At 46.2% G+C, this 27,823-nt stretch overlaps 1 protein-coding gene across 3 annotated transcripts in view; it reads left to right on the top strand.

The window, feature by feature from the left end:
* The window catches only part of CRACR2B (calcium release activated channel regulator 2B), a 48,063-nt gene that overhangs the window by 3,360 nt on the left and 16,880 nt on the right, over positions 1 to 27,823 (top strand). Inside the window, exons 1-9 of one of the 3 annotated variants that reach the window (XM_074918273.1) lie at positions 2,737 to 2,836; positions 16,355 to 16,610; positions 18,023 to 18,134; positions 20,850 to 21,024; positions 23,208 to 23,354; positions 23,660 to 23,750; positions 23,882 to 23,974; positions 26,851 to 27,038; positions 27,746 to 27,817. In XM_074918273.1, coding sequence (XP_074774374.1) covers positions 16,398 to 16,610; positions 18,023 to 18,134; positions 20,850 to 21,024; positions 23,208 to 23,354; positions 23,660 to 23,750; positions 23,882 to 23,974; positions 26,851 to 27,038; positions 27,746 to 27,817 — 1,091 coding nt within the window. In that variant the 5' untranslated portion in view covers positions 2,737 to 2,836; positions 16,355 to 16,397. Of the gene's footprint in view, positions 1 to 2,736; positions 2,837 to 4,271; positions 4,348 to 16,354; positions 16,611 to 18,022; positions 18,135 to 20,849; positions 21,025 to 23,207; positions 23,355 to 23,659; positions 23,751 to 23,881; positions 23,975 to 26,850; positions 27,039 to 27,745; positions 27,818 to 27,823 lie in introns of those variants that run through there. The other 2 variants (XM_074918272.1, XM_074918271.1) reach the window with 2 other exon arrangements.

The raw sequence follows: 27,823 nt of genomic DNA, 5'->3' as shown, positions 1-27,823 counted from the left end.
AGATGCAAAGATGTTGGTGTTCACAGCAGATGATGGGCTGAGGCAACCTGCGTTTCTGAAGAGGAGATGAGAGTATGAATAAGGGGAGAGCTCTTAAGACATCTTCTGCAGCGTTTTGAAAGAATTAGCTTTTTAGCATGTGTGCTGGATGAGGGCTAAAGCAATGCAGTGAAGGCTCCAGTTGTTGTAGCTGCACAAGCAAGGTAACAGTGTCTGGCTGTTCATTTGCTTCCTATCTCAAGCTCTTGAAAAGAATAACAAGCAGGATATCTACAGCCCTTTGGAGGAGTAGCACTGGTAGCTGTGTGGTGTTAAAAATACAATTGTGGAATGTCTAAATATGTCATTTAGTCTATGGCAAGCAAACCTTTCGCGAAAAATCCAGCTATGTCTGGGCATAGCTAGGTGAGTCCAGCCTCTGGAAAAGGCAGGTTAGAAGCAGACCACAGGTTAGCTGTGAGCCCTTGGCTGGGCGTAGCAGGAGCCTGGGAGAGGTGCAGGTGTGGAGAGGCAGATCTAATGCGTAATACAGGAAAACTTGGTGGCCCTCACTGTTACAGTATGTGGATACCTCTCCATCTCATTCAGGAAAACCTTGCTGAGTAAGAGTAGTGCTTTTACCTGTCTCGGTTTCCCCTCTGTAAAATGAAGAGGAGGAAATCGAGCTCATCTCCATCTGGGAATTTGAGCTGTAGGGAACCTGTAGGTTGTCAGCATGATGGATGTTGAAGTCTTCTCTCCAGATAAATGTTCTGACTCCCTGTAAAATAAAACTGACTGATTTATCTATTGGCAAGGACTGGTGTGGCTACACTGTGTCTAGGGAAGGTGAGCTGTATGCCTGTACTAGCAGCTGAGGTGAAGGTGAGATGAGATGCGTAGATACTGCCGAGCCTTATTTTCCCCATAACTCTTGGTTGTGGACTAAATGCCGAGTTGTTTGTGGGGCAGGCCAGCAGAGCCATCCTGCTCTGGTGTGAACCGCTGCAGGCTGATCTCCTGGCATCTGCCCAGCTCCCCTCCTCGCAGGTGCAGAGCTGCTGAGCTTTGCCCAAGAAGAAAGACGAGCGTCATCATCTCTTAGATAAGATAAAGCGTGACCAAATCCTTGTTACCCTTGGCAGGTGTGGCTAGATGCCGGCTGGCATTTGTGCAGCTCGGAGGAATAGCCAGGCATTGCAGCTGTGGGGAGGGCTGCAAAGCCTCTTTAAAACGTGGAGACTTGATGCTGGAGCCTGAAAGAGAAGGTGAGTGCACCCCAAGGGATGGTGACAGCAAAGCCCTGAGGTGTGTGAGTGAAGGCACAGCCACCCAGTAACCCTGGGGGCAGAGGACTTCTGCCGTGTGTTCCTGTGTCCTGCTGCAGACTCTGGGGTCGATGTTGCTTCACGAGCAGCTCCACCAGCTCGGTGCCCTCTGAGCAGGGCTGTGCGGCTGCTCTGGGGTCTAGCAGGGCTGAGCACCTCTTCGCAGCAGCTCTGCCAGAGCCTCTCTCTTCACCTGTCAGGTTTTTGAAGTTCAAAGGTGTGTGTTGTCCTGAACTGTGCCCTTCTGTCTGAAAGCATGGGACCCAGGAGAAGAATTCAGATTTATTGGAGGGAAAAAGGACACATGCAGATGCCCCCCCCCCCCCCCCCCTGATGTACATGTTTCTTCCATTGCACACTTTGCTCCTGTACTTCAGAGCTGCATTCCCTCTTCCTCACCCTCACTGTCTCTTAAAGGAGTTTGTGAGATCTCTGCTCTACCCTTCCTTCCTCCCAGACACACAGCCAGAAGAGTAATCCCCTGCTCTGGTACAGATGCACAAACCCCTTTGATTTAATGTGTTTCCTATGGCACAGAAAAGAGTCTTTTGCTTCCCATGCAAATCTGGTTGCTCAGTCGAAGCTGCTAAATGCAAATGGACCACTTGTAGCTGTTCCTCTAGGAAGAGTGGTGTGGGCTTTATGTAAAGCATGAAGATAAGACCTCAGGAGCTCAGAGAGTAGAGCAGTACACAGATTTGTGCTGGAGAGAGGTCAGCACGGCTGGAGTTCATTCACAACCTGTTTCTAGACTTGAGAGGTGGGATATTAGGCAGGGGGATATTTCAAGTTGTATCAAAGAAATGAGCATTTCTAGAAATGGATTAACATTTACTAGTTAGGGGTGGGGGGAGGTTGGTCAGTTGTTCTCTCCCATCTCTCCTTACCACCATCCAAGTGCAGAGTCGGTGCTGACTGCAGTTTGGTGACTCAACACATTCTGACGCCTGGATCCTTTTCCTTTATTCAGGCTGGGCAAATAATGTTCAGTCTGTAATCATGCTTGAGAGCTCTCACTATTGCCCTAGATATGGGGAGCTGTAATGATGCTTAGATTGGCTTAATCCAATTCGATCTGAAAATCCACATCTCTGAACAATAACTGTTGCGTGTGTGGGGGTGGTATTCAAGTGTCTTTACTTAATCACAAACCTTTTTGGCTTCGGTGAATGAAGCCTTTTTCTTTTCCATGTGTACCACTAAACACCCAGGATGTGCAGTATGGTTGAATTAGCATTACTATGGGAACCGTAACTTTTTGTATTTCCTGACCTTTATCCATGTAATGCTAAGGATTCATTAACATAGCTCCAAAATGCTATTTATTTTTGTGTGTTTGATAAGCTTTTTTGTTCTGGTCAGTATTAAGAGAATCTTTATAAAGGACCCCAGGAGGAGATTAGAGATGAGACGGGCTGCGAGGTGCAGAAAAGCAGTTTGCTTGCTTATTTGTGCTGTTCTAGCAGCATCCTAGCTGAGACTATGGTTCAGTGTTAAGCATCACCTCTGCAGCAACAGTAAACAAAATGGTGAGTAAACTCTCTTGCTCAGAGACAGGTACCTCACTTGGTATGGGGTTTGGGGGCTTTTTGCCTCAGGTACACTGCCTGCCCCAAAGGATGTGTGGTCCTGGGGCTGAGGCAAAGCTGAGTGTGTGAGGAGTGGAGAGGTGGTCGTCCTGGTCTGAGAGGAGCAGAGCTGCCCTCCAGCAGCACAGAGCCCTCCCAGATGGCTCAGGGAGCTCACTGGCCCTGTTAAACCTGTATTAAGGACAAACATGACGGGTTATAGTAGTCTTCATGTCCATTTTTTAGTCTGGGTTTTGAAATAACTGTTTTAAAGGCGGGTGCTTCCCCATGTATTTTACCTTTGCTTTCTGCAGGTCCTATGGTTGCTTGCTGCTGGGGAGATGGGGCTGTTTGCAGCTCCTCTCTTTGCAGGTTGATGAAGTCTCTGCTGTTCAGACACCAGCTGGAGTCTTCTCGGTGGGAATCGGTGGAAGAGTGGTTTTTGCTCTCTGTAGAGCCTGGGCTTGCCCGCTCATGACTTGTATGGCAAAGCTTGTTTGCTGGGCAAATATTATCCTTGAGGGCTGACATAAAGAGGCATTTGGGGCAGGGGTGAGCAAAGGGGGCAAAACCATACCAGGTGATGAAGAGCCAGCCCGCCAGGATCTCAACATGCTCTCTTTTTTCTTTGTCCCCTTCCAAGAAGTCCTCAGGCTTAACCAGTGGGAGCTGACACAGCTGAGGGCAACTTCATGCTGCCTGGAGGTCCTGGAGCTGCCCCGTAGTGACAAATCCCCCTCAGTATCTCCAGCTGTCAGCAGGCAGGGGTGGCTTGGCTTCCTTTCGGTGGTGCTGTGGGATCAAGGGACGCTTTGGTCAGTGGCAGGATAGAGCGTAGCATCTCTGGCTGCTTTAGTGAGAAATTCCTGGGGTGTGCAACCCACCCCCAGGGTGTGTTTTACCGTGCTTTGGAAAGACGCTCCTTGCACTGTTACCTTACGCTTTGCCTTTCTCTTTTCCTAAGCTCTTTGTGCTTCTCTGTAAAACAGGTTGCCAGCTCTGTGAAAGTGGAATCAGACTCGAGGCAGGATTCACAGGGGTAGTTTGCCCTGTTGAAATCGGATGGGAGGTAGGCAGTGAGCTACCTACAAGCCCAAATAGGGTTTCTCAGGGAAGGTAAGTAAGTTCAGCATGAGACAAGGGATCATCTGCTTGCTTACCACTTCTTCCCCTCTTGCCTAAGGAAGCTCCGAAACAAGCCCTTCTTCACAGCTGTGTGCAAGGCAGGATTACAAGGAATTTACCTTGGGAGATTAATGGCAGGTTTTCTTGTGCAGCTTTTTGAACCGATGGCTACTAGCCTCTGCTGGAAAGGGGATGAGATGCGTAGGGATCATTGCAGACCACACCTCCTAGCCTGGACCTGCTCTGATACTCTGTTTACAGTGGCAGGGTTCATTCTCCGCTAGCTTTTGCTGTGGAATATACTGCTGGTTCCAGGGAAGGGGAGCGATACTGCCCTGCCGCTCGAGGTATTTGGGGACACCTGCAGAGAGGGAAAATAAGGTTGTGCAATGAGGTGGAGGGGAGGAAAGAAACTGTCTCATTTGGACAAGAAATTATTTGAGGAGGAAGTCTGAAGGAGTTTGCTGTGTCTCAGCAGAGTTTCTCCCTAGGAACTTTCTGTTCCGACTTCCTGCTTTTGCCTTAAAGCAGCACAGCAGAACTCACTGAGTGCAGTGGCATTGTATATTACCGCAGACAACGGTTCTTATTCCTCTGATGGAGGAAGGAAAATTTATTCATTGGTTTTCAAGAGCCTGGAGGTGCTTAATTAACAGATGGTTAATGCTTCGGTTTGGATCACCCAATGTCTTTGTTGAATTGAAGAAATTTGCTCTCTGTTCTGATGTGATTCTGCAGGTTTCTTAACTATTTCTAGTGACTTGTTGATTTGGGAAACTGTCGATTTAGAGTAATAGCTGCAGTGGTTACATTTTCAAAAGTAAAGGGGAAAAAGTACATGCTTAGAATATGTGGGATTTGGATGTTTTCTTATGAAACAGATGTCTTGAGCTGTTTAGATTAAAACTAAGGATTTTCTGCTGCATACTTTGTGAAGACTTAGAAATTTTTCTTTAAAAATATTTGTCAGGAAATTTTCCACTATCTCTCATAAGCACACCTACTCCCCCTGCCCCTCCTTTTCTGTAATCTTAAATCAGTGTTGCTGCTTATCAATCCTACATCAATTCTGACTCAGTGACAGCTTTTGTCAAAGAGGGGAATATTTCTGCCGGCTCCGAGTAATTTCACCTTTCCCAGGACAGTTGTAAAAGTTGAACAAAAGCACCTCTCAGATAGCATCTGCTTCCGAGTTTGCTTGCTTTCATTGCTCCCTGCACTAAGCTGTGCCTGGTATGCAGGGAACACGTGCCCTTCGGTTGCACGTATCCCTCTTTCTGGAGGAGCAGTTCAGGGCTTGTGCTGCTCAAAACATTCTTTAGTTTTCTGTCTTGTAGAAATCCGAGGCTTTTAGTATTTTGTTGTGTTTGTGCCCCCCAAATGAGAAAGGGAGAGGATATTTCTGATACCTTGTACGAGATCCTGGAATTCTTGGGCATTCAGAGCAATCCTCTTTCCTTTGAGAGAGGGAGTGAGAGTGTTGACTCCCTAGATCTGAGACTTCCCCTGTGGCCCCCTCAATGGTCAGACAGCCAAGAGGTGTCTTTACTCAGGGCATGGATTTCATCCGTTTCCAGTGCACAGATTACACTGGCATTTCAGGAAAAGTGTTTTGCATAGCACAGCCAACGCGTCCTTAGCTCACAGGAAGGGGTGAATTTTCACCTTTATCCCCACTGTTATCAGGGTAGATCCTTAGCTGAGAGGTAACCAAGTGCCCTGCACCTGTGCACATGGCCATTTTCATCTCTGTGAGGCAGAGAATGGGTTAACCATCTTCTTGGAAATTGGCTTCACCCAGCTGCCTCAGCTCTGTTTGTTGTTTTAATAGCATTTGCAGAAAGGTCAAACTGTCCATGGGTCCCATATATTGCTCCTGGGCAAAACCAATACAGCACCAGCCATGGAGAAGCTTCTGCAGAGAGTCGTGGTGCCTAGAAATCCTCTCCATATTCATTCCTACTTGTTAATCTTTACAAACCGATTTTGTCCTTTGCAGATTCAGAATAGCAAATTAAACCTTCTCCCCCTGGTTCTGTTGCTAACATGCAGGCCAGAAAAGATCATGGGGGTGAGATCAGTGTGTCCAGTTTTCAAGGTACTGGAGCTGAATTTCCTGGGGTGAGGTAAAGATGCTGGAAGTTCATGCACCCCCCTGCAGCTGTAGCCCTCTAAATAAGGAGGTTTCAAGTGCTGCAAAGAACTTGCTGGCTCAGCTGGAGAAGAAATCACTGTCTATCGCATGTATTCAGTAAGCAGTGTGAGTGGGTGCTTTACCAAAAAGAAGTTTCTCCTTTGAAAGGGGATTGGGTGGTCTCATGTTCTTTCTGGCTTGATATTTTATCTGTGTGTGTGTGGTGGGGGAGCTATTTGAGGACAACGTAAGGCTATGATTTTTTTGTTTGTATGAGGCTGATTGCAAGATCAAGGATCTTACTCAACAAAGATAAGGTTCTTGCCCACTTCTGTGATCTTAGACTTGTGGTACTCTATGTGAGATAGGATTGTCACAGGACTTTTAGCCTTTGCCCAAAGAGGGCGCTGAAGCAGGTGAGGAAAACTTGCAGCTGGACAGGAGGGGCTTGAGCTCAGGACATGGATGGCTGTTGGGAAACTTAAGAAGTGACAGAACAAGATTGGGAACCAACTAGAGGCAGCAGTCAACACCTTGCTCGTTCAGCATCCCAAGGTTGGGTGGCAGAAAAATCATCCTCCGTGAAGGTAACAGCAGTTATTTCTCTCTCTTACAACAGAGGTGAGAACTAGTAAAAAGGTGCCTAGAGAGGGTGACAGACTTGAACAGTGATTCTGCTGGATGAGTGTGCATAGGTAACAGCAGCCCAGGAGAGTTTCTGCTGAGGTCAGACAAGGTGTGAGGCTGCCATAGGGAGATTCAGCTTCTTGATGGAAAGAAAAATCTTTGTTCTGGTGTTACATAGACAGGTAGAATCTGAGGACTCAAAGGGAGGTCTGAGTTGAGTTTGGTACCCAAGTTATGGGTCTGGTGGCAGTGATACTTGTGGGGAGAAGCTTGACCTTTGGCTGTTGAAGTACCAAGTCCAGTTCATAGGACTGTCCTTGGTGCAAATGCACCAAATGCTGTGGCCTTTTGGCAGAGGACTGTGTGCTTGGAGAGTGATTCCTGGTGATGAAAAAGCAGCCTCTATTTGTGCTGAGGAACCGCCAAGCTGAACCAGCACTGTGTCTCCAGATACCCTTGTCTTCCCAGCATAAATGTGTAATGATACTTTCCTAGTATACTTTTTTGGCTGTTTGTGGCTCAGAAAATATTCACAAACCAGACATTTTGTGTAATAGTCCTTTATGGACAAACTCAGGGAAGAAAAACCCAGCCACGTCTGCAGCCCATGGACAGCTCTGACATCCTCAGTATCCTGTGTCCCACTCTTTAATGGTTTGCAGAGAATTGCTTCCTCCTGTTTGATGTGCAACTGCCCCACCCAGTTTTATCTGAGGCTCCTGGATTCTTAAAGAAGACAGTGATGGGGACAATTCTTCACCAACTCTGCCATTTGGGATTACGCAGGCAACTCCACAAAACCCACAATTTTGCATTTGAAGCTTTGTGTATCTGTTAGAACCTTTTATCCACTTACTCAACAAAAGGCTGTTTCTGCATATTATATTTTTACCCTTGAAGTACCTGAAGGATACTGGAGTGTCTTGCTCTCCACCAGCACAGGACTGAGATATGCATCCTTTTAGCCTGAATTTTCTCTGCAGGACACCAAGTGTGGCAGCATTCCTGAGCACTGAGGAAGAACCTTGTGTCCTGGTGCTTCTGCTGCTCCTCAGGCTGTGGAAGGAGTCTCCATAGCAGCATTTCTGCTGATGTGTCCTTGCAGAGCTGCTGCAGCCAAGGTGGTGCTCGTCACGTGTTGAGTTTTCCTTGGTTGCATCTTTGCTGTTCAGCAACAGAGGCAGGAGTCCAGCAGGAGTATGGTGTGCTGACTTCGGGTTGTTGTCTCTGCTACAACCTGTTCTGCACACAAGTGCTCCCTTTGCTAAAGGGGCAGGTAAGGCAGGAGGAAATCGCCAGCAACGTTCAGTTAAACAAGCTGAGGAGCTGCCCTGGATTTACGTAATTTCTTGTAAAGACTAAAGAGAGCTTTAAATGCCAGCTTAGGTCTGGAGTTTGTCTTCCTTGTGGGACATTCCTGCCCGCTGCACCAGCCCTTGGAAAAGAGACTAGGGATCTCCTTTGCCTGGGCTCCCAGTGCTCAGCTTTTACTTTGAATCAAAAGTGATCCAGCACGTCTGACATCAAGTGCCAAGTCCTCTGCCTTCTCTCCTCCTTTTCCCACATCTGGGCTGGCAAAGAAAGTTTGTTTGCCTCCTACCTACCTGCCTGGCCTGTAGGTATCACCAGCAGAGCACTTTGCAGTCAACATGCTTGGTGTTACCCAGGCGTAATCTACCTACTGAATGCTGAGCTCAAAGCAGCATCTACCTCCAACTTTACAACACTGTTAGTGTTCAGCTAATGTGAATAAAGGCTGTATTATCTCTTCACAGCTGAAATATCCTGTCTTTCTCAATTATATCCTTGAGCTAATTGTTTCTGTCCTCTAACAACCACATATTTGTGGTAGAACATTAACAGCAGTGGCATCAGTGGGAAACTTGATACTGCTCAGAGCCTTTTCTACTTGATTAAGTGAATGATGTTTACTCACGGCTGGCTAACCATGTCCTTTGTGGATGTGCAGCATGATCTCCAGCCTATGAAAATACAATGAATTATTCTTCTTGAAGCCGAAGGGTACAATATTGCTGGATTTTCCATTCCTCTGCCGCTGTGGTATATAAGATGAATCCTTATGTTGCATTGTATGAGACGTTGCAATATTCTGTTCTTCTTCAAAAAAAAAAAAAAAAAAAAAAAAAAAGTTGCAGGAAACCTGTAAGTCTTTATAAAGTGAAGGAATTTTTAAAATTTCATTGTTTTAAAACTAGCTGTTGCTATTTGTCACGTCTTATTGCAGACATACTCTTTATTTTCTGAAAAATCAGCTGCGTGCTAGTTACGGTGACAGATCCAAGACCATTAGCTGTTTATGGAAAAAATGTGGTTTGGATTTTGTTTTTAATTGCTGAGAATTAACTCTTGGCCCAAATATTGTTAGAGGAAAAACTGATGCTTTCTCTCTCCACTCCCCAAGCAAAACAACCCAACGAAGCCAAACCCCCGATTAGTAGGAGCGGTTCCAGTGCAAACACGCGCCCTCGGTGTTTGCGGTGCCAATGCCGTGACACTGCGCCAGCGTGAGAGAGCTCCAGAGTGTCACTGGCTTGTGGCGGGCATGGCTGGGGAGCGGCCTGTGGGCTTGATGGAGGGTTTGTAGCAATTTCTGGGGGAAAGAATATTGTTTTGGTACGGTGTGGTTACCGATCTGTGTTGGAGCCTTATTATATTGATGGTTCCTGGCACGTGTTGGTGCTTTCTGTTGTGCTGTTGAATTGGGAAGCGTCAGTGACTGCAGTTTTAAGAAGTTTATTTGTTCACCTCTTGAAATAAAAAAAGAGAAGTTACCAATCTCAAGTTGCTTGCAGATAAGAGCATAGAGTGTGCATCAAGCACATTTCTCTGTGGCAAGTTTTTTTAGCAAAGATCAAGAGGTTGGTATGATAAGTCATAAAGAAGGGTTCCTCTGATGAGCTTGGGTGAGGGAAAATTGCAGCAGGGCACCTTTTTTTAGGTGCTGTTCAGAATGAGCCCTGTGCTGTGTTTCTGGGATATACCTCTGTATCGTCCTGGCATATCTCCTGATGAAGTCATCCATCGATATTGCAGCATGGGTTAGCTCAGGGCTATCAAGCTGGGCTAATCTCCTGCTGAGTAAACAACACAAAGGTTCCTGGATTCGTTCCTGTTTCCTTAAAGGGATACAATCAAGTGCAGGCAATTAAAAGAGAGAGAGTGAAGTGCAGCTCTAGATATTACACCTGGTTTCAGGCTCTCTGCCCAGGGTGTGTATGGGTTTCTTACGTTTTTTTAAAGAAAAAAAGCCTCACAAAACAATTGATGTTTTTCTAATTTTTCAGTGTATTTCTTTTCCTGCCATTCCCTTTGGGAAGGGAGAACCCAACAACCACCCAAACAAATTCCAAACAATGGAAACAAATTTCCTAGAGAAGGGAAAGAGCAAAATTAATTTTGAACAAAGCACACTGAGAAATAGCTCTTTCCTTTCTGCTCTCCTCCCAGCCTTTTCAGGCATGGTGGCAGAGCCTTTTAAAAAAATTTCCATCAAATGGGTGCCCAGTGCGTTTGAGCAGCTTTTGGAAATTCAGCTTGTGTGGGAGCCAGTCTGATATGGGGGTGAGTGTCATTCCCTGGCAAGATCTCGGCTCTACCTTCACCTGGTCAGATTTGTATGGCTGTAATTTTGTCAGTGAATTTAGAATATGTGCTTTTTGTACGCAGCTAGGATAATAATTTTAAATATGTGTATTTGATACTGAATCTCATAGTACTTTAAGTCTGGTATATGTATGACTGTCCTACAACAAACACTTTTTGTAGTAATTATTTGCCTTCAAAACATTGGGAAGGAAAAGGAGGTAGAACAAACAAAGCAAGTGACATATGTTTGATATAAAATGGCATAAGGACCTGTGAAGCTTTTATTGCCATTTTAAAATGTTACTCAGCGGCTCCTGAGTGATGTTTCCATTCCATGAGCAAGCAATGAATGCTTTGTACTACTGCATCTTGGCGTGCTTTTGCTGTGATTTTGTTATTTGCTGAAGCAACAGGCTTCTGCTGCTGGGATCCCTTACCCCAGCCCTTCATCTCCTTCTCTTTACGTAATGCCTTCTCACGCATGGGATCAAACCTGTCTCATCCAGTGTATGCATCGAGAGCATGATCAACGCACACCTAAACACCCTGTGCCATCCTTCCTTTAAAGTTGTAAGACTCTTTTTCTGCACCAGGAGCAGAAAGGAAAGGGGGTGTGTTCTTCTGATCTGTTTAAATAAACGGCGTAAATATTTAGCTTTAGTATGGGAGTGTTTTTGTTCTTTCTGAGGCAAAGATAGGGGAAGATGTCTTTTGAGAAACTGCCCAGCAAGTCTGAGCACTTTACTTTGTGGTACACCTTGGACACCTACCATGTACCTACAATGATTCTTTCTTTAATATTCCCTTCTACCACCATGTCACCAAAAATTCAGTGGTACAGGAAAGTGAAAACTTTCCCTTATACCTCTACAGGACACAAATACCGGACTTGCTCTGTAATCCTGGGTAAACCACTTAGCCTGTTGTGCTTAGTTTTTTCCTTCTTCTTTAACTGTTGATTCATTGTCTTACACTGGGGCAGGACTGCTAGGAATGCTGTGGATTCAGTGCGTGTACAGTGCCCTGTGGTGACTGGGGTCAGCTAAGGACCAGCTGTGGAAAATCTGGCTGTGCTCCCCACTTTCCTTTCCTCCTTGTCACCAGGCTGTGGAAAGAAAAAAACCACCCCAAAGTTGTCAAGTGCACATGGTAGTCACGGTCACATAGATAAGGGCTTGGCTGTTGATACCATTTTAGCCATGACTTTACCTCCTTAATACTGCTTTCTGCTACAAGAAGTTTTCCAAGACAATAAATCAGAAACCATGACCCTGTAACGCTACCTTGAAAGTAGTATCTCCCTTTACCAGGAAAAGCACCTTGGGTCTGTTCTTCTGTTTGTTGAAATTTGCAGTTTCTTCAAGTTCTGTGTTGAAGTTTTTCATTCTTCAGCTTTGAGGCTTTGAAACTATTTTGATGCTTGAGTTTCACATGTAATTATCAGTCTCCAGGAACTGAGTCTTAAAATAAAGTGCCAGCTGTCACAAGCATCAGAACAAAATTGGAAGAGCTGACAATTTATTAGCATAGGCAGGTGACGTGACTTACCCAGGGCCATATGGCAAGCTGAGTCAGGATTAAAATTCAGGTCTTATGATTTCCCCAAAGAATGCCATGCCCATGGGATCCAGCTGGCCCAGCTTTGCACAGGACAAACTTCAGTTTATGCCTCAGGTGGTTAAAATGTGTGTGTAAGACTGGTCTGAGTTATCTCTTTGCAGAAATAAAAGACCTGATGTTAGCTGTCTTCACTGGCAGTCGAATTTCCTGTTCTGTGTCTGAGAAGATCTGTGTTTGCTTTCCAGGCTCTGGGGCAGTTGTCTTGCAGGAGCAGGTGAATTTTTGCTTGCTGGGCCCCAGCATGCTCTGTGGCAGGAGATACCTGGTCTAATCCACAGGTCCTGAAGACTGGCTTTCTCTTGAGCTCTGTATCGGGTTATTCAGATGTTGGACACTACCCACATCTGGACTGTGCAATATCAGAGCTGGCCTTGAGCACAGGCAGCTAAACCTCTGGGTGGTGGGGGAGAGAGAACATGATGCACCAAGGGTTGCCAAGGCAATTGGAGTCTGTTGGTGCCCCCGTGTCGCTGGCACTTCCATCTTTCTGGTAGATCCCCCTAGGCACTGGGAGAGGAGTTTTTAGTCTCTGTGACGGTTCCCAGGTGTGAAGGTGGCAGGAAACAGTTGTTTGAGCTGTAGCTGGGACTCCATCTTGTGGAGTGGGTGCTGGTCAAACCACATACCCAGAAAACTGGAATAGTCCCGTGAAGCTTTGTCAGCACCCACTGATTGCAGTAGGCACCCCGTTTCTATCAGCACAGTCATGTGAACAGTGAGTGTTTTCATCTGGATTCAAAGGGAGTCTGGACAAGTGTCTTGGAAGACGAGGGAGGAACCACATGGCTCAGGAATTGCCCCAGACTGACAGTGGCTGGAAGCTCACAGACCTATTCAGGGACGCTTTCTCTGTGCTTGCCCTGCTGTTACTCCTCCCTCACCAGCCATTTACAGCCACCATTGAGGGCAAAATGCTGGGCTAGGTGTACTCTGCTGTGTCCCATTGCAGATGTTCTTATGATGGAAAGAAACAGCCCAAGATACAGAGATTGTCCTGACTCCAGGCTAGGTGTAGAAATAACAGGTGCTGACTCATTGACTACCTTGTAATGCCAGAAGACACCTGGAAAAATTAATCCTGTCTCCTGACAGGTTTTGGTAACAGCCCCTGGCTTTGCTGCTGGAGGTGGCTTAGCTACATCTCACTGGGGAAGCCTGACAGGTTTGCCTGACAAAAGCATTAACTGCCCATCCCTATCATCTCTGTGTCCTCTACTTGTGTCAGTGATCTTTCTGCACCCAAGCGAGCTCTTCTGGCCTCACTTTTGGGTACCTGTCCACGGTTTTTAGTACTCTAGTGACCTCAGCCTCTTTCAAAGTTGTCCCTCAGTGATGTTCTGCATCTTGCTGATGAAGCTGCTTCCCCAGTAGTTTGTGGTGATGAGCTGTAACTGGGGAAGTTATGACAGTGCTTGTTAGACTGAGATCTGCTTTGTGCCTCATGTCCATTTATACCATGCAATGCCCTTACAAACGGGGATGGGGCCAAGCCTCTCAGTCCTCTGGGAGAGAAGTCCACCGGAGTTGCAGTGTGTTTTGCTTACTGGGACTCGCTCTTATTTGCTGCTTTGTTCCTCTACAAGTGCTGTCTCATCATGAAAGAGCCACATCTGGCTTGAAGCCACTTGAAGCAGTTTGAACAAGAGACTGCGCTCTGAACACTGAATTAATGGGCTTAGTCTTTTACATGCGAGTGAAATCCTTTCAGACTCTTGTCCATGTCAGGCTCCCAGCTCTTCTAATTAAGAGACTTTTAGCTCAGCCAAGGTTTGGGAGCTACAGTACAGCTGGGCTTTTGATAAAATGAGGAAATGGTAGAGGTAGGGACGTAATGGGTCCAATTTCAGCTTGCAAATATGTCTCAAGAGAGAGAACAGAACATCCTCCTCGTACAACCTTTTTGCTGCAGCAAACGTCATCTGCATGGACTGATCCCGTTTTTAAAACAGAGATGATGAAGCTGATAATAAGAAAGTAAGATCTTACTTTATTTCTGGGGACTTCAGCATCTCTTAGGCAGCTAGAGGGATGTTTCAGAAAACTTATTTCTAATTTACGCATATTCTGTCTGTTTTCTACAGTCCTGTCATGGCTCTTTCTTTGAACTCCTGTTTCGTTTCCTCCCCTCCTCTCACTGTCTAGTACAGGGTGCTACTTGTGCTGAGACTGTGGCTTCATGGAAGGAATGGGTTTGGCAAAAAGCTTCAACAAGGTGGCCTGTAGCAGCCAATAATTATTCATCAGTGTGGCTATGTGATTCCTCACTATAATCACCTGTAAAATTTATGCAACATAAGCTATTTGGGTCTTTTTCCTTTCAAGGCCAGCTTTGCAACTTTTACTTGAATGTGAAAAGTAAGCTGGGGTTCTTTCCAATTTCTTTACTACTACCATGTACTACTACTACATGATTGTCCAGCTAATGGATAGAATCAAGCTTTGGTTTCCAAATTTTGCAGCGTTGGCTCCATAACACATGTACAAAAAAAGCTTGGTAGGAGGGTTTATTTGAAAAAGAGCAAGAGAGAAAGACACTTCTTGCTTTTCATGCTTTCTTCCCTCCTTTCCTCTGCCATATTCCCCAAAGCTTGGGTCCAGCTCTGTGTCCATTGCTTGCCAGGGATGTCTGCTTGACTAGAAACATATAATAGTACCCATTTATAGATAGTCTTATTAAGAGTTTCTAATAAATATCCTTTCAAGTGACACTAAATGGTGGTGCCCTGAGAAAACACTGATTTGAAAGGGGGAGCGAAGCGTTCTGCTTGTTCTTTGAAGCAGAACCACCCTCTGGCTCACAAACCAGCAGTAATAAATGGAGTCAGATACCATGGTACATAATTGCCTTCTGCTTTTATGTCAGCTTCATATAGTTGTCGCATGTGACATTTTTCCTGGCCATCATGCTCTTTATCCTCCCATTGTACTAAGAGTGCAAACAGAATTAACTTGTTTGTTATCACAGCATCTGTATGCGGCTTTTAATTTCTTGGAGATTAAAAAAAAAACCACAACAACCCTTGAGCCCTTTTTGTCTAGCACTGTTTAAATCTGCTATCAGCCTGCTTGCACAGCTCACTTCTGCCCTGCAATGCAGAACACAGATCTGCAGAAGAAGTCTAAAGCAATCAGTGCGACAAGGCTTAAAAAATGTGGTGGTGTTGCTGAAGAAAAGCTGTCTGGAGGGTGCTACGTGGCATCAGTAAGTCACAGGTTGGGTTGGGGTAGGAATGTGTTGTACACATATTTACAGTCATAGTGCTGTGCTTAAAGGGTTGCTGTCTTTCCTAGCTTTTTTGGTTTTGGTACTTGTAAGTAATGGGAATTATTTTCTTTGGCCTCTGAAATGTCTCCATAGTCATGTGGTTTCCTTCCTATAAAGGTGAACGTTTCAGATTAAAATTCTGTTTGGCAGCTTATGAGCTCTCAAAACAGAGGCTGGAAGGCAAGGAGGGTAGGAGTACCCAGCTTATTAAATTTTTCCCAGTGTAGGAATTGTCTGACCTTTCTTTGTGCTGTAGTAACATGAAAGGAGACGGAGTTACTGTTTGGGAAGCATTAACAAGAAAATGTCAGAAGTGGAAGGCCAGCCAGGGGACCTGGGCAGGAGAGGGCTGGGAGAGACATTCCTTCTTCTCTTTCCTCGGTCGCTTGCACAGATCTTCCTGTCTGCCTTCATCCCGCTCTGTGTTCTTGCAGTTGTGATGCAAGTTTGCTGTTCAGAGATGGCACAGAAAAGCAACAGAAGGAGGAAAAGCACGTGTTACTACCAGAGGAACCAGGACCAGAGAGAAGCATCCTGGCCAGGGCATCCAGGGAGTTGTGTGGGAGCTGGGAGCTGGCCCTGCTCATGGAGTTTGAGCCCCCTGTCTCAGCTAATGTGGGGCTCTCACCATGCTCCCATGCAGATTTACCTGTGTGCTTTAATATTCCCTTCCCATCATCTCATCTCTGCTAAAACCTTCGTGTGGGACCTGGCTTTCACCAGCAGAGAACTCTGACTGCCCCGTCGGTCTGAGCCAGAGGAGGAGAGATGGCGAAAGAACATCCTTGCTCATTGCAGGGTCTGAAGCACATCACAGCGTGGAGGGTTAGGGCAGTGTGGTAGGCTTGGTCACACCCACGTGTGTGCCTGTGTGTGCTGTGTACCTCTGACACAAACTCACTCCCTTCAACCCCTCCCTGCAGTAACACAGCATAGAATCATGGAGTAGTTTGGGTTGGAAGGGCCCTTTAAAGGTCATCCAGTCCAGGTGCAGATACTGGATATTGTTCTTTCAAACCAACAAGGCATGTGAGTGGATGATGTGTGGGGTGGAAGTGGAGGGTCATGTTTGACTGGGGTTTCTCTGTTTCCTGTCCGGCAGCTCTTCCATTTGCCCCTGCCCTGGGGGAGAAGACTTTGAGAAGATGGAGAACCAGAGGGGAGTGCTCTTGGGATATGTCCGCTGGGAAGGAGAAGATGATGGGGATGAGGAGGATGGGGTGGCTCCTGGTGCTTCTCCTCCCAGCCAAATGGGCAAACTGGCAGATGTGCAGGTGGAGATGCTCGAGAAAGCAAGGGAGCTCTTCCAGCTGTGTGACAAGGACAAGAAGGGTTTTATCACGAAGGTGGACATGCAGGTGAGGGAAATAAATCCTTCCCCTTTCCTGGAAGACATGGGTGGCGGAAGAGGGGAGAATGTATCATGTCTTTACTTTCGGCAAGTGTGGGTGTGCACGTGGGCTCTGTCTCATTCAGATTTCTGGGAGCCAAACTCTGCCACAGCCAGCTGATAGGAACTGAAAATCCCAGGAGGGCCTTGGACCTCCAGGGAGTTCCTGGGACAAGTGGGACTGCAATTCCAAATCTTTAAGGAATGCTTACAACGAAAAAATTTGCAACAGTTCCCACAAACATTAAGCATGCAGTGGACAACAAAGCTGGGGGAAAAAAATCTTTGGTTTAATTGGAAAAAACAAAATGACAACCCCCCAAAAAACCCCACACAGTCAACAATGAAAAAAAAATCCACCAACCTCTTCACAAACATCTGTATAACTTTTATGTCTCAATCATAGCTAAAGCCTGATCACAAAAATTCACTATAAGCCTGAACTATAGCTTTGACCTAGGATAATGTGGTTTGCTGCTTTCTGTTAAGAACAGTAGTTGTTAGCAGAATCTATACAATCCTTTGTGAGTTTTATTTTAACAGTTTATCAGGAAGGTTACATGTGGATTGTTTTTCTCCTGTCTCATCTCTCTCTCCATCTTTAATTAACACTTGGCAGGTCTATGCTGGTTTAATTATTGACTCACTTTGTTTTGGGTTGTGTGATGCCTAATTTTGTATAGTTACATTAATAAATATTTATTAGGCTTTTATCTAAAGGTGTATGTTTAAAGCTGTGAGTAACGAGGTTTTAGCTTACACCTCTTGTTATCTGGAAGCTTCTTTGGGTGCCCCTTCTCACTAGGTGCTTTGCACATGTATTATGAAGGGAAATCTCTCTGCTCCTTGTCTGTGTTGTGGGAATAATAATACGGTCCCAACAGGCAGAAGATGACGGGAGAAAGCTATCTCTCTGTTATGGACTCACGTTTTGTTTATGATCTGCAAGATTTCCTGCAAGAGCTGGGAACTGAACCCAGACACCCACAGCTCTGTCCTCCCTCTCTGCCAGCAAGATGGAGTTGCACCTGATGTGGCCAGAGAGCTCTCGGGAGCAGCAGGGGTGCCAAGAGGCTGGCAGTGGTTCTGATGTGGGAGAGGAAGAGGGTTGAGCTCTCTCCAAACAAAATAATGTGAAGTGTCCTTTCTGAAGTCCTGGTTGAACCATCCTGAACCATTACTGAATGGAAAGTGTCGCCATATCAGTGGGCCCAAACAGGTCTTTGTGTCATCACTCTGCTGTGCTGGCAGACTGTTGGCCAGGATGCAGTGTTGAAAGGGCACACGGCTGCGGGTCAGAGCTGAGGATGGCAGGCACAGGAGCTAGTCCCAGGGAAGACGAGTCATGCCATAATTTTGTTCATTCTTTTTTTTTTGCAGCGGCTCCAGAGTGAACTGCCCCTAACCCCTGAGCAGCTGGAGACTGTTTTCGACAGCTTGGAGCAGAACAATAATGGATACCTGACACCTGTGGAGTTCAGCATGGGACTAGGTAAGGACTGCACAGAGGCAGGGGAAGGAAAAATCCCCCCTGTGATGTTTTATGTTGGTAAGAAAGAAAGTGCAGTGGTTCTGCTGAAGCTGTACCAGCTGTGCAAGGCAATGCCCTGTGCTTATGTGAGTATCGTTGGAGGAGATGTGTGGGGCCATACTGTTATCCCCTTTCCTGGGGCTTTGTGTTGCCTTTTTCCAAAGCTGTTTCCTGCCTACCATGGAAGAGCCAGCTTCTGAACATCTCCTGCTGGAGATGGTACATACTGCAGCCTGTATCTGGCTATCTGTTCCACAGTGGTTCATCTGGACAAGGACCCTCCTTGGGTGAGGGAACAGAAATAAGCCCCTTGGCAACTGTCTCCAGCTGGCAGCAGTGCTGTTGAAAGATTTTACTCAGAGTCCTGTTAGTAGGCTAGCACACTGGCAAATGAGCTTTTGTTTTCCTCTTACTGTTGTCTTTTCCAAACACTAGGAGAATGCTCATTCTATACCAGAGCTGTCATCCAGTGGCACAAGCAGTGCAAGAGGTGTTAAGGAGGAGGAAAGGCCTTAGCACTAATAACCTTTGCTGTAGGAGTTTTGTTGTCTTAGCTGATTGTAAGCTCTCAGAAAATCTGCACCCTCCTTGGACATGTAGAGGTATTAACTGGATCAGGACAAAGCAAGTGAACCAGGTGGTTTAGGATTTTCAGAAGTGATTGAGGGGGCTCCTGGCCTGCAGTGTCCTGATTGCTCAGACTGTGGCTGCTCATGGTTTTCTCACAACTTAGAGAGGGGGGACTTTTTGGTGCTTCAGTTTGAAGGCCAGAAACAACCACCCCTGAAAGGAGAAGCTGTAAAGCTTTCCTTGCAATAAACAGGCCAGCCTGTTCAGGGAATGTGTTAACCCACTGTGTGCCTGCTGACTATGTCCCGTTCTGCCTTGTGCCCCTGCCTGTGGCGGTGAAGCCTTGTTGGCTGGTTCTGCTGCCTTTGCCAGAAACAAGAGTCACCTCGGGAGCATGGGCTTTCCTGCTCAGCACTGTGTAGAAGGTGAACATGCACCGTTTGGGCACCTTGGCACCTGCAGTGCCCTCTTTGTTACGTCTTGGTTATTCCCAAATCTCATTGTTGGAGGCATTTGTCCCAGCCATAGACCATAGGGTACCTCCCTCAGTGCCCCTGCTGAGAGAGGCAGGTGAGATTTCGCTTTCTGCCAGCCACTAGTTATCAGGTGCCACCCTGTACTGGCAGCCTGGCTGTGGGGGACTTGCTCCAGTCTAGGCAAAACACTTAATATCTGCATTTCTTTTCTTTATGGTCATTCTTGTGTCTGGCTTCATTGAAAACCTTTCCATACTTTGCCCCTAACTCAAGAGTTTTATCTGGCACATTGCTGTCTTCCTTCTGGAGTGTGCAGGAGGGAAATCAAGGGAAGTGATTTAAGGTGCAATCAAGTCAGCTTCTTGAGAGGGCTCCTTACATGGCCTCTGAGAGGTTACAGAGTGCATCTGCACAACTGACAAAAGAACATACATTTAAATTGTTCAATTTAAAGCAATCTCAAATCCTTCTAGGATGTCAAAACAATCTTCAGATCATTCTCTACCTCAATTTTCCTAGCTGTAAAAGAGACATAATGAGACATAATGAATCTTTCTTTAAAGCAGACATCCAAAGTGCCTAGTCTAAGCCCATCTCCTTAATTAACTGTCTGAGCCTCAGGCTTTAAACTGAGCAGGGCTTGTATCTCCACACTGCAAGTTTTTTTACAGCACATTTTAAGAGCAGGAGAGAAGTGGCTACATTCTGGACATATGGAGCTAGGAAGTGGTGGAGTTAAGTCTCTTGAGGTACACAAATAGTGGATATTTTTCCCCTTAGAGCAGCTTCATGTTCTCATCTGTGCTCTGAACATCCTTGGCTCCCGGCCTTGTAGTTGGGATGTAATTTCTGCTTTTTGAACAAAGCAGTTATGTTTTGGAAAGGAAGAGTAGCTGCTGATGGAGGTCTGACCTCTGTATACAGGATGGGGGCCTGCATTCTGGATAGGATGGCTTGATTTGTTTCTTTGAGAAGAATTTGTTCCCAGCACCAGTATGTGTCACATGCCTTGCACAGCATGAAGTTCTCATGGCATTAGTGTCTCAGCATGAAGCAGGATCCAGATAGCTGGAAGCTGGAAGTATGTGGGATGGGGCAGGAGGGGCTGCTCAGCGGTTAAGTTCTTTTTGTTCAGACACTCTACACAATCCCAGCAAGAGGCGGTCCTTGTCCCATAGCACTTGAATCAGAACAGATGTAGCACATGAGAAGGGAGGGGCAATGATCTCCTCCTCACTTTTTTTAAGCTGGGGAATTGAGGCATGGTGCTATTCCGTGCGGGGCTTGCAGTCCCAGAAGGAGCTTGTGGGATCCTTGACGACTGAACCCACAGCGCTGGTCCCTGGGAGTGAAGTGACCTGATGCTGAGAACCCAAGGCCGAGGGGGTAGATCACCTTCATGCAGCTGAGAGCCCTTACAGCCTGTTGTCGGGCTGGGAGCCAGTTTCAGTCCCGGCACTGCAGACTGGACTGACATCACTCAGGACATCAGAACAGAGGCTTTTCACTGACCAGGAGCTGTGTTCTACACCAGTAGTGTGCAGTCAGGCTGCTGTTTAAATAACAGCTTATTAAGTGACATCTAATTTGACTTTTTCTTATTCTCCTTCTTCCCTTCTCCTTCTACCAGGAAAATTACTAGGGATTGAATTGTGTCAAGGTGCTGGGAGAATGGATCACTCCAGACACGAGGAGACCTTTGAGTCAGGCTGGACAGATGACTTGGACCCGGCAGATGATGATGATGAAGAGAAACGATTCTGTTCCATGATGGAGCAGCTCGGAGCAGCCCAGATGTTTGAAGAGTAAGTAGGGGAGTCTCATGGCATTACTTCTGCCCTGTTTTGATCTTGCAATACCAAAGCTTCAAAGTACCAGCAAAGCCCAAAGATGCGAACTGATGCTTGGGCTTTCTGTACTGCTGTCTTGGGTTTTCATATGCTTGGTAACAAATGCAGTGAAGGCTGGGTTTTCTCATCAGTTATCAATTACTTTTAGTGCTGTAGTTTTTGTAAATATTTTCCCAAACTAGAGTTCATACCACAGCTGTAAAATGTAACAGTTGGTGGCACGGAAGCCCATCTGCATGCAGCAAATGAAAAGAAGCATGTGGGGATTAGACAAGGTAAGGAGGATGAGTGTGCTGTCTGTTCCAAAATGGTGTGTGACTGTTCACATATGTTCAGACAATCTTAGTTCTAAGAGTCTCTGTGAAAGAGACTTTGAGTCCCAAGCTCAAGGAGCTGCTTGGGACTGGGCTGATCTTGAGGAGTGTGAAAGGCTAAACTGAGCAAGGGATGTCTACCTGAGCCTTGAAACTTTATATGAATGCCCTTGCATGTAGCCCCAGTAGGGTCTGCTGGCCTTGGTGTCATCCAGCCATTTTTTAGGGCCTTCCCAAGTGAAGCATTATGGTTATATACTGGTTCTTACTGATGCATATCTGCCGGGACTGGGGTGCCCAGCTGCGTCTTTTTTTCAGGCATTGTAGTCCAACAGTGCTCCCTATTTGCAGCGAGCAGCCCAGGTAGGGACAGGAGGTGGACAGCATTGGAGACAAAAGCTGAGAGTGAAGGAGTTTGCTGCTTTCAGAGCTGCATCTGTCATGAAACAGGTTTTTTTGTCTCATTTGCATTGTGATGCAAAGCGCCTGCGTGTTTCTTTTAACGCTGAACAACTTCTCCTGTCCTGAAAAACTCTGGAAAGCTGTTATGCCTCAAATAATGGGGTGGCACTGAAAAGCCATGTTACTGTTCTGGAAAAACAGCCTCTGCTGTTTATAACTCTGCTTTAAGAAGCATCAAGTCCTAAAGTGGTATTATTTATTTTGACCACTTACTTGCAGTTTTATGCAGTGAGTTCAGTAGCTACTTCATGTCATGCTTTTGTGCCAAGCCAGCTGTTGTAAAGAATTAATAGAAAACAGAAGCTAATTGGGGTCAGAGCAGGAATCTGAACCATCTTCACTGTTTTTGCTAGAAAGAAATGGGTTTGTTTATTTACGGGACTCTGTATGTTCTTTTATCTAAAACACGAAGTTTTGATGAAGTGCTAGTAACTTTTTCAACTTGGGACAGAAAAAGGAGGTTATCATGCAATGGTGGCAGGGGGAGTCAAGAGCTTTTTAGTTGGTTTTTTTGCTTGTTTTTTCACAAAGGAGACAGATACATAGACAAAGAAAAAATATCTGTTTGGATAATGTCTATAGGTATAATTATATTTCAAGGCAGTTCCTCCAAAGTACTTCATGGATTTAAAAAAAAAAATTAAATAGTAATGAAAGGCTCTTCCCTAAAAAGAGGCATGATGTGATGTCTGCAGGCTTATGACTCTTTGGGAAAGAGTAAGTCTATAAGTTCTCTGTTCCAGGGTGCAATGAATTCAGTGCCAAAACAGTGTAATCACTGTTGCAGGTTCAGAAAAAAGAAGACTTTGGGTTTTCGGGGCTTCCTCCATTATTATCCTGATGTGACACCTGGGCAAATTTACTTTTTTTTTTTTTTTTGTGCCTCAGTTTCCAAACTTGTAAAATAAATAAATAAGAAGGACAGTAGCATCGACCAGTACAGCCCTGGTATGAGAAAAACACCTATGTGATGTGTGCTGAAATCCCTGGGCTATAGCAGTTTGCTGCTTGACCATAGCTCACAGCAAATTTGCTGAATGTTCATCTCTTTGAGGCTTGTTTTAGTCACCAAATGTGTTATTGCTGAATACTTGGAAAAATAATCATTCCAGGTTTGGTTCCTAGATGACTTTTCTTTTCCTCTTTCAGATTACTTCCTTTATTTTAACCTCGCAGTAGATCTCATCCACATGCATACTCAGTCACTGTCCAACTTCCCTCTTAGCTGTGACGGTGCAATCGAGGTCGTCACAGGAGAAGGGCAGTTTTTCTGTCCCCAGTGCATGCTGGAGTTGAAATAACAGTCTGTAAGATGACACAGAAATTCATTTGCTTTCCTTCTCTCTTGTATGCTTGCTCCAGTCCACGTGAGATTCGGGAGCTCTGGGCTCGGCTACGAAAGGAGCGTCCGGAGCTCTTATCCAATTTTGAAGAGTTTCTGTTGCGTGTTTCATCATACATAAGGGAGGTGAATCACGAGAAGGAGTCTATGGAACAGGCACTGAAGCGGTAAGGAGAACTTCATGGCCATTTGCTGTCAAGAATCAGCCGATACTTGGATGCTGCCTCAAATGCAAGGAGAGACTGCGTTGCAGGATGCAGAGATTTCTCTTGCTTTAATAAAATGACTCTTTATCTTGATCTGATCCCCACGGGTTTGTACTACATCGGTGTCTACTCACAACATTGGTTGGGTTAAAATCCCACTCACTGCCACGCAGCTGTTAGTGGGAATCTGCTTCCCTGCTCCTCTCCTGATTCCTTTCTGTATTCTTGTTCTCCCTCCTGACCTGTGTGCACCCTGCCTTTTGTAGGAAGGAGACAGACCATGACCGAGAAGTCAGGTGCCTTTATGAAGAAATGGAGCAACAGATCAAAGCAGAAAGGGAGAGGCTGATCTGCCAGGTACCTCATCTCTCTTGGCTGAAGTCAAGCTTTCTCTGGTCTGAAGGCAGAGGTGGCGGCTCACCTGGCCACAGAAGAGCTATTTCTGTGGTGGCTGCTGTATTCACAGCTGTGTATCTTTCCCTCTGCAGGAAGCACTGAGACATGACAGGAGTAACCTGCTCCAGAAGGAACTGCGCAGCAAAGAGCAGGAGCTGGAGAAAATCCTCTACCGCCAGAAGAAGGTAACAGGACCCAAATCCTTTCTAAAGAAGCACATCCCCTTCTACTGTCCTTCTGCTACGGCCTTTTCTGTCTGAGAATGGTTTTTGTCTGCTGAGGGTTGGTGCTAGCTAATCTGGTACTAGTTAGTCTAGTTCTCTCCTGTCTCTGAAGGTATTGAAGTTGTTTGCCAAGTGACTGATTTGTCTTCAACTGTAACGTCTTCCTGTGAATATTTTGTCTATGCACTTTCTTATCTGCTTGGTTTTCTCTTGGCCCAATCTTCCTATCAGTTGTGCAATAACTGTTTGACAAGAAAGAAGGCGTAAACATTTGGAAGTTGGGAGTTTGGAGCCTTTTGCAGTGTGTAAGAAAGATGTGTATGGACGTACAAGAGTCAGATTTCTCTAGTTTGTTTTCTGGCCACTCCAAAATAACCCAGAGTGAACAGTTCTGTGGCACTTAGAGCTGTACATGCTGTATATTTACATTTCAGCACCTAATGACATACTGTTTAATCAGTCACAGAAAAGATCAAAGGAGAAACTTTCTGTTAGCTTGCTGTCCCTGGCATGAATGTTCGTATGGGATGGTCTGTTCTGGATCTCTTTTTCCTTTTTGTCTGAAGAACTGAGACATGACCCCCACAGAAACAAGTCATGGGAGGTACCTGTAAGATGCTGGCGACTAAGGGTATCCAGGCTGGGTACCTAGCTGTGATGTGGGTGAAACAGCACTTCTCTGAAATCATCAGCTCTTTGTGCAGCAGCTGGAAAAGCCAGCAAAACCTCGGTCCTGTCAGGAAGGATATTGAAGATAAGATAGAGGACATAATTTTCCTGCTGCCCACACCCTTGATGTGTCTCAATTCGTGTGTGCAGTTCTGGTCTCCTCTGACTCCACTGTGTCCTCCTTGAGTATCAAGATACAGAGAACTAATATGATTAAGGAAATTAACATCTGCCTTAGGGAGAGAAACTAGGAAAGCTTAGACTTAATTTTGGAGAGGAGGAGACTGAGGGAAGATGTAAGTGAGCTTTACGGACTCAGGAATGTGGTGGATAAGGTCCACAGAGAACTGTTATTCCCTGAATCCTGCAACAGCAGAGGTGAGGGACACCAGTGAGACCAGTATGAATTTGATTTACCCAGAGACTAGTGCTAGGGTTTTTTGCCGCAGGAGGCAGGCAGTATCAGCAGTTCAAAAATGGACTGGACAAACAAATGGACAACAGGATTGTAAATGTTTATTAAAAGGTGTAGTCAGGGACATGGTCACTAACATCCCTAGGCCAGGGACCATAGTTGCTGGGGCTGGATGAGGGCAATGGACCACAGTTAGGTGTCCAGGCATGCTCTTCCTGGGTAGCATCTCATCTTGTACTGAGCTCCATGGACACTTAATCTTAATTGAATGGTCATTTCTGATGCTCTTAACACTGCGGTTTGTACTAAGCTGTGCAGATAATCAGGTCCCTCTTGTGGTGTAAGGCCGGTATTGTGACTGTGCTGTTCTACGGTGTCGCTTCCAAGTACAGGCAACATAAACGGGAGAGTTGTGTGTGATAGGGAGGGGCCGGGGTGCTTTGATTAAAGCCTGTCCCTTGGCTTACTGAAAAATCCAAAGACTGGGAGGAGGTGTTGCTGTTTCTTAGTCTCAGCTCCACTGCTCAGCAGACGTGGTCATGCTCAAATTTTCCCTGATATCCAAAGGACTGGAATTCTCCAGATAAAGCTGGGTGTGACTTGGGCTTGTAGCCTCAGTGGGGAGAGATGTGAGGCTTGTGTTTCAGGGAACCTAGGAGAGGTCAGCTCTGCTCACTCTGGCTCACGACTGTTGTATGTGTGTGCTGGCAGAGAGCAGGGTGGCAAGAAAAAAGCACTTGTGCCTCAGTGGGCTGCTTTACTTTTCCTTTGAGAGGGGGAGAAGGTAGCCTGAGAGAAAAGACAAAAGCTGAAGGCATAAATGTGGAGGCTGACTCTGCCACCTACTGCACTGGTCAGAACTGGTTCCTGGTGCTCCTCCCTGGTTGGAAGCATGAATTGTATGATTTTATTTGGGGGCTGTAAGTTCTCAGATGGGTACCACAATTTCTGCATAGCACCAGCTTCAGCAGAGGGCCCCAGTTAGCTGGTATGGCTGGCTAGATACTGAAGGGTCAGTACGATCCTTCTTGCCGTGCCCTGCTTGTCATCTGAGCTGGGTGGGTTTGGCTGCTGGATCTGTCTTTGACCTTCCCCAGACTACACCAGCCATTTGTGAGGAATCACATCACTAGTTGGGTACATGACAGCAGGCGTCGAACTTCCCAAACCAGGCTTATTTGTTGTGCTGGGGTCTTGTGCTGCCTAGAGAGCAGATGTGCCCCAGTGGCATTGAAACAACATCTCTAGGCTGAGGTCGTGTCTGCAGCAGTAGTCAAGGCCACCCCATCTCTTGACTTCCCAGATGTGATGTGAGATACCCCTAGTACCTTGGTATGCCCCCCTTTCAGCTGCCACGGGCTCAGGAAGCTCCCAAACCAGAGGATGCATCTCAACAACTGTGCTTAATGTGTCCAGACAGACACACCCCTGCTTCCGCCCAAATTTTTCCAGTCCTCGTTTGACCCTCATTTGCACTTTGATTTCTACAAAGCCTGACAGCAGCGAGCTCCTCACACTGCCTGAAGCGCTTCCTCAGCTATGCCTGACTAATTGCATTGCTTGCCCCCCACTGCTGGCACGATGAGAAATAATTGCTTCCACTTCACCTTCTCTGTGACACGGGTGGTCTGGTAAACCCAAGTTGTGTTTACCTCCCTTCTGCCTCCTTGTTTACATCTGCTTTTTCAGCCTGTTTGTGATTATAGCACAAAACCCTTCCTCTCTGTGTTTAACCCCTCCTCTCCCACTGCAGCTGGAACATCAGCTACAGTCGCTGAACTCGGAGCAGCTGGAGACCCGCGTGCAGAACGAAAGGCTGCGGCACCTGAATGAAAACCTGCTGGAAGAGCTGGAGAAGAGCAAATGGGAGCTGGAGGCAGTGAAGGGGCAATTACAGAAGCTCCAGAAAGAGGCTCAGCTTGAGCAAGAGCAGAAGGACAGGTGGGAATGGGCAGGGAAGGGGGTGTCAGGGCAGGGACCCAGTCAGGGACGGAAGGATGGGAAAGTAGTTTAAGAATAAGGATCTCTAATTAGAAGCCTTGGTCTCATCAGAGGATTGTCTGTCTTGTCTGGAGGAAAAAAGTAACGTCCCAGTGGTCTTACAGGCAGAAACAGGGAGTAATGTTGCTCCCTCCCAGCTGCCTTTAGTGGGAAATTAATATGTTCATTGATATTTGGCTTGAAAAGCAGTAAAAAATTCTGTAAAATATACAGATGTTCCTCAGCCTAAAGGAGGCTTCTCCTCCATGTATTTTCCAGTTCACCATCACCTCTGTAAAGTTCCGACAGCCAAAAGAAGTTCCTATCACTTGTGTTCCTGTTTCTGGGCTTAATCTAATCATACTTAGCTAAAACTCTGGGGTGTTTCAGATCCAGATGGCAGTGAGCATCCTTCTCATCTCTAGCAGCTGAGGAACCTGGAGCATGAAAGGAGAAAATGGGTTGCCTACCCTGACGTTGGAGGAGGGCGAGAGAGCTGGGGTACAACCCAACCACCCCAGCTCCCGTGGCGGTGCTGCTGCCTCTCAACTCTCCTAGCGTAGGGCAGGCCCTTATCTCTGAGAATACCCTAAGTGTCCCCGAGAAAGGGATCTTTGTATTTCCTTTCCCATTAACTTATTTTCCCTTTTAAAATCCTCTTTACCCAGGGATGTATTTAGAGTCTCCAAGAACATGCAGAAAGAGAAACAAAGCCTCCTTCGGCAGCTGGAACTCCTCAGGTAAGA

This window comes from Athene noctua, chromosome 14, assembly GCF_965140245.1.
Source record: "Athene noctua chromosome 14, bAthNoc1.hap1.1, whole genome shotgun sequence".
NCBI classification, from domain to species: Eukaryota; Metazoa; Chordata; class Aves; order Strigiformes; family Strigidae; genus Athene; species Athene noctua.
This window is presented reverse-complemented; position numbering and strand designations above follow the sequence as displayed.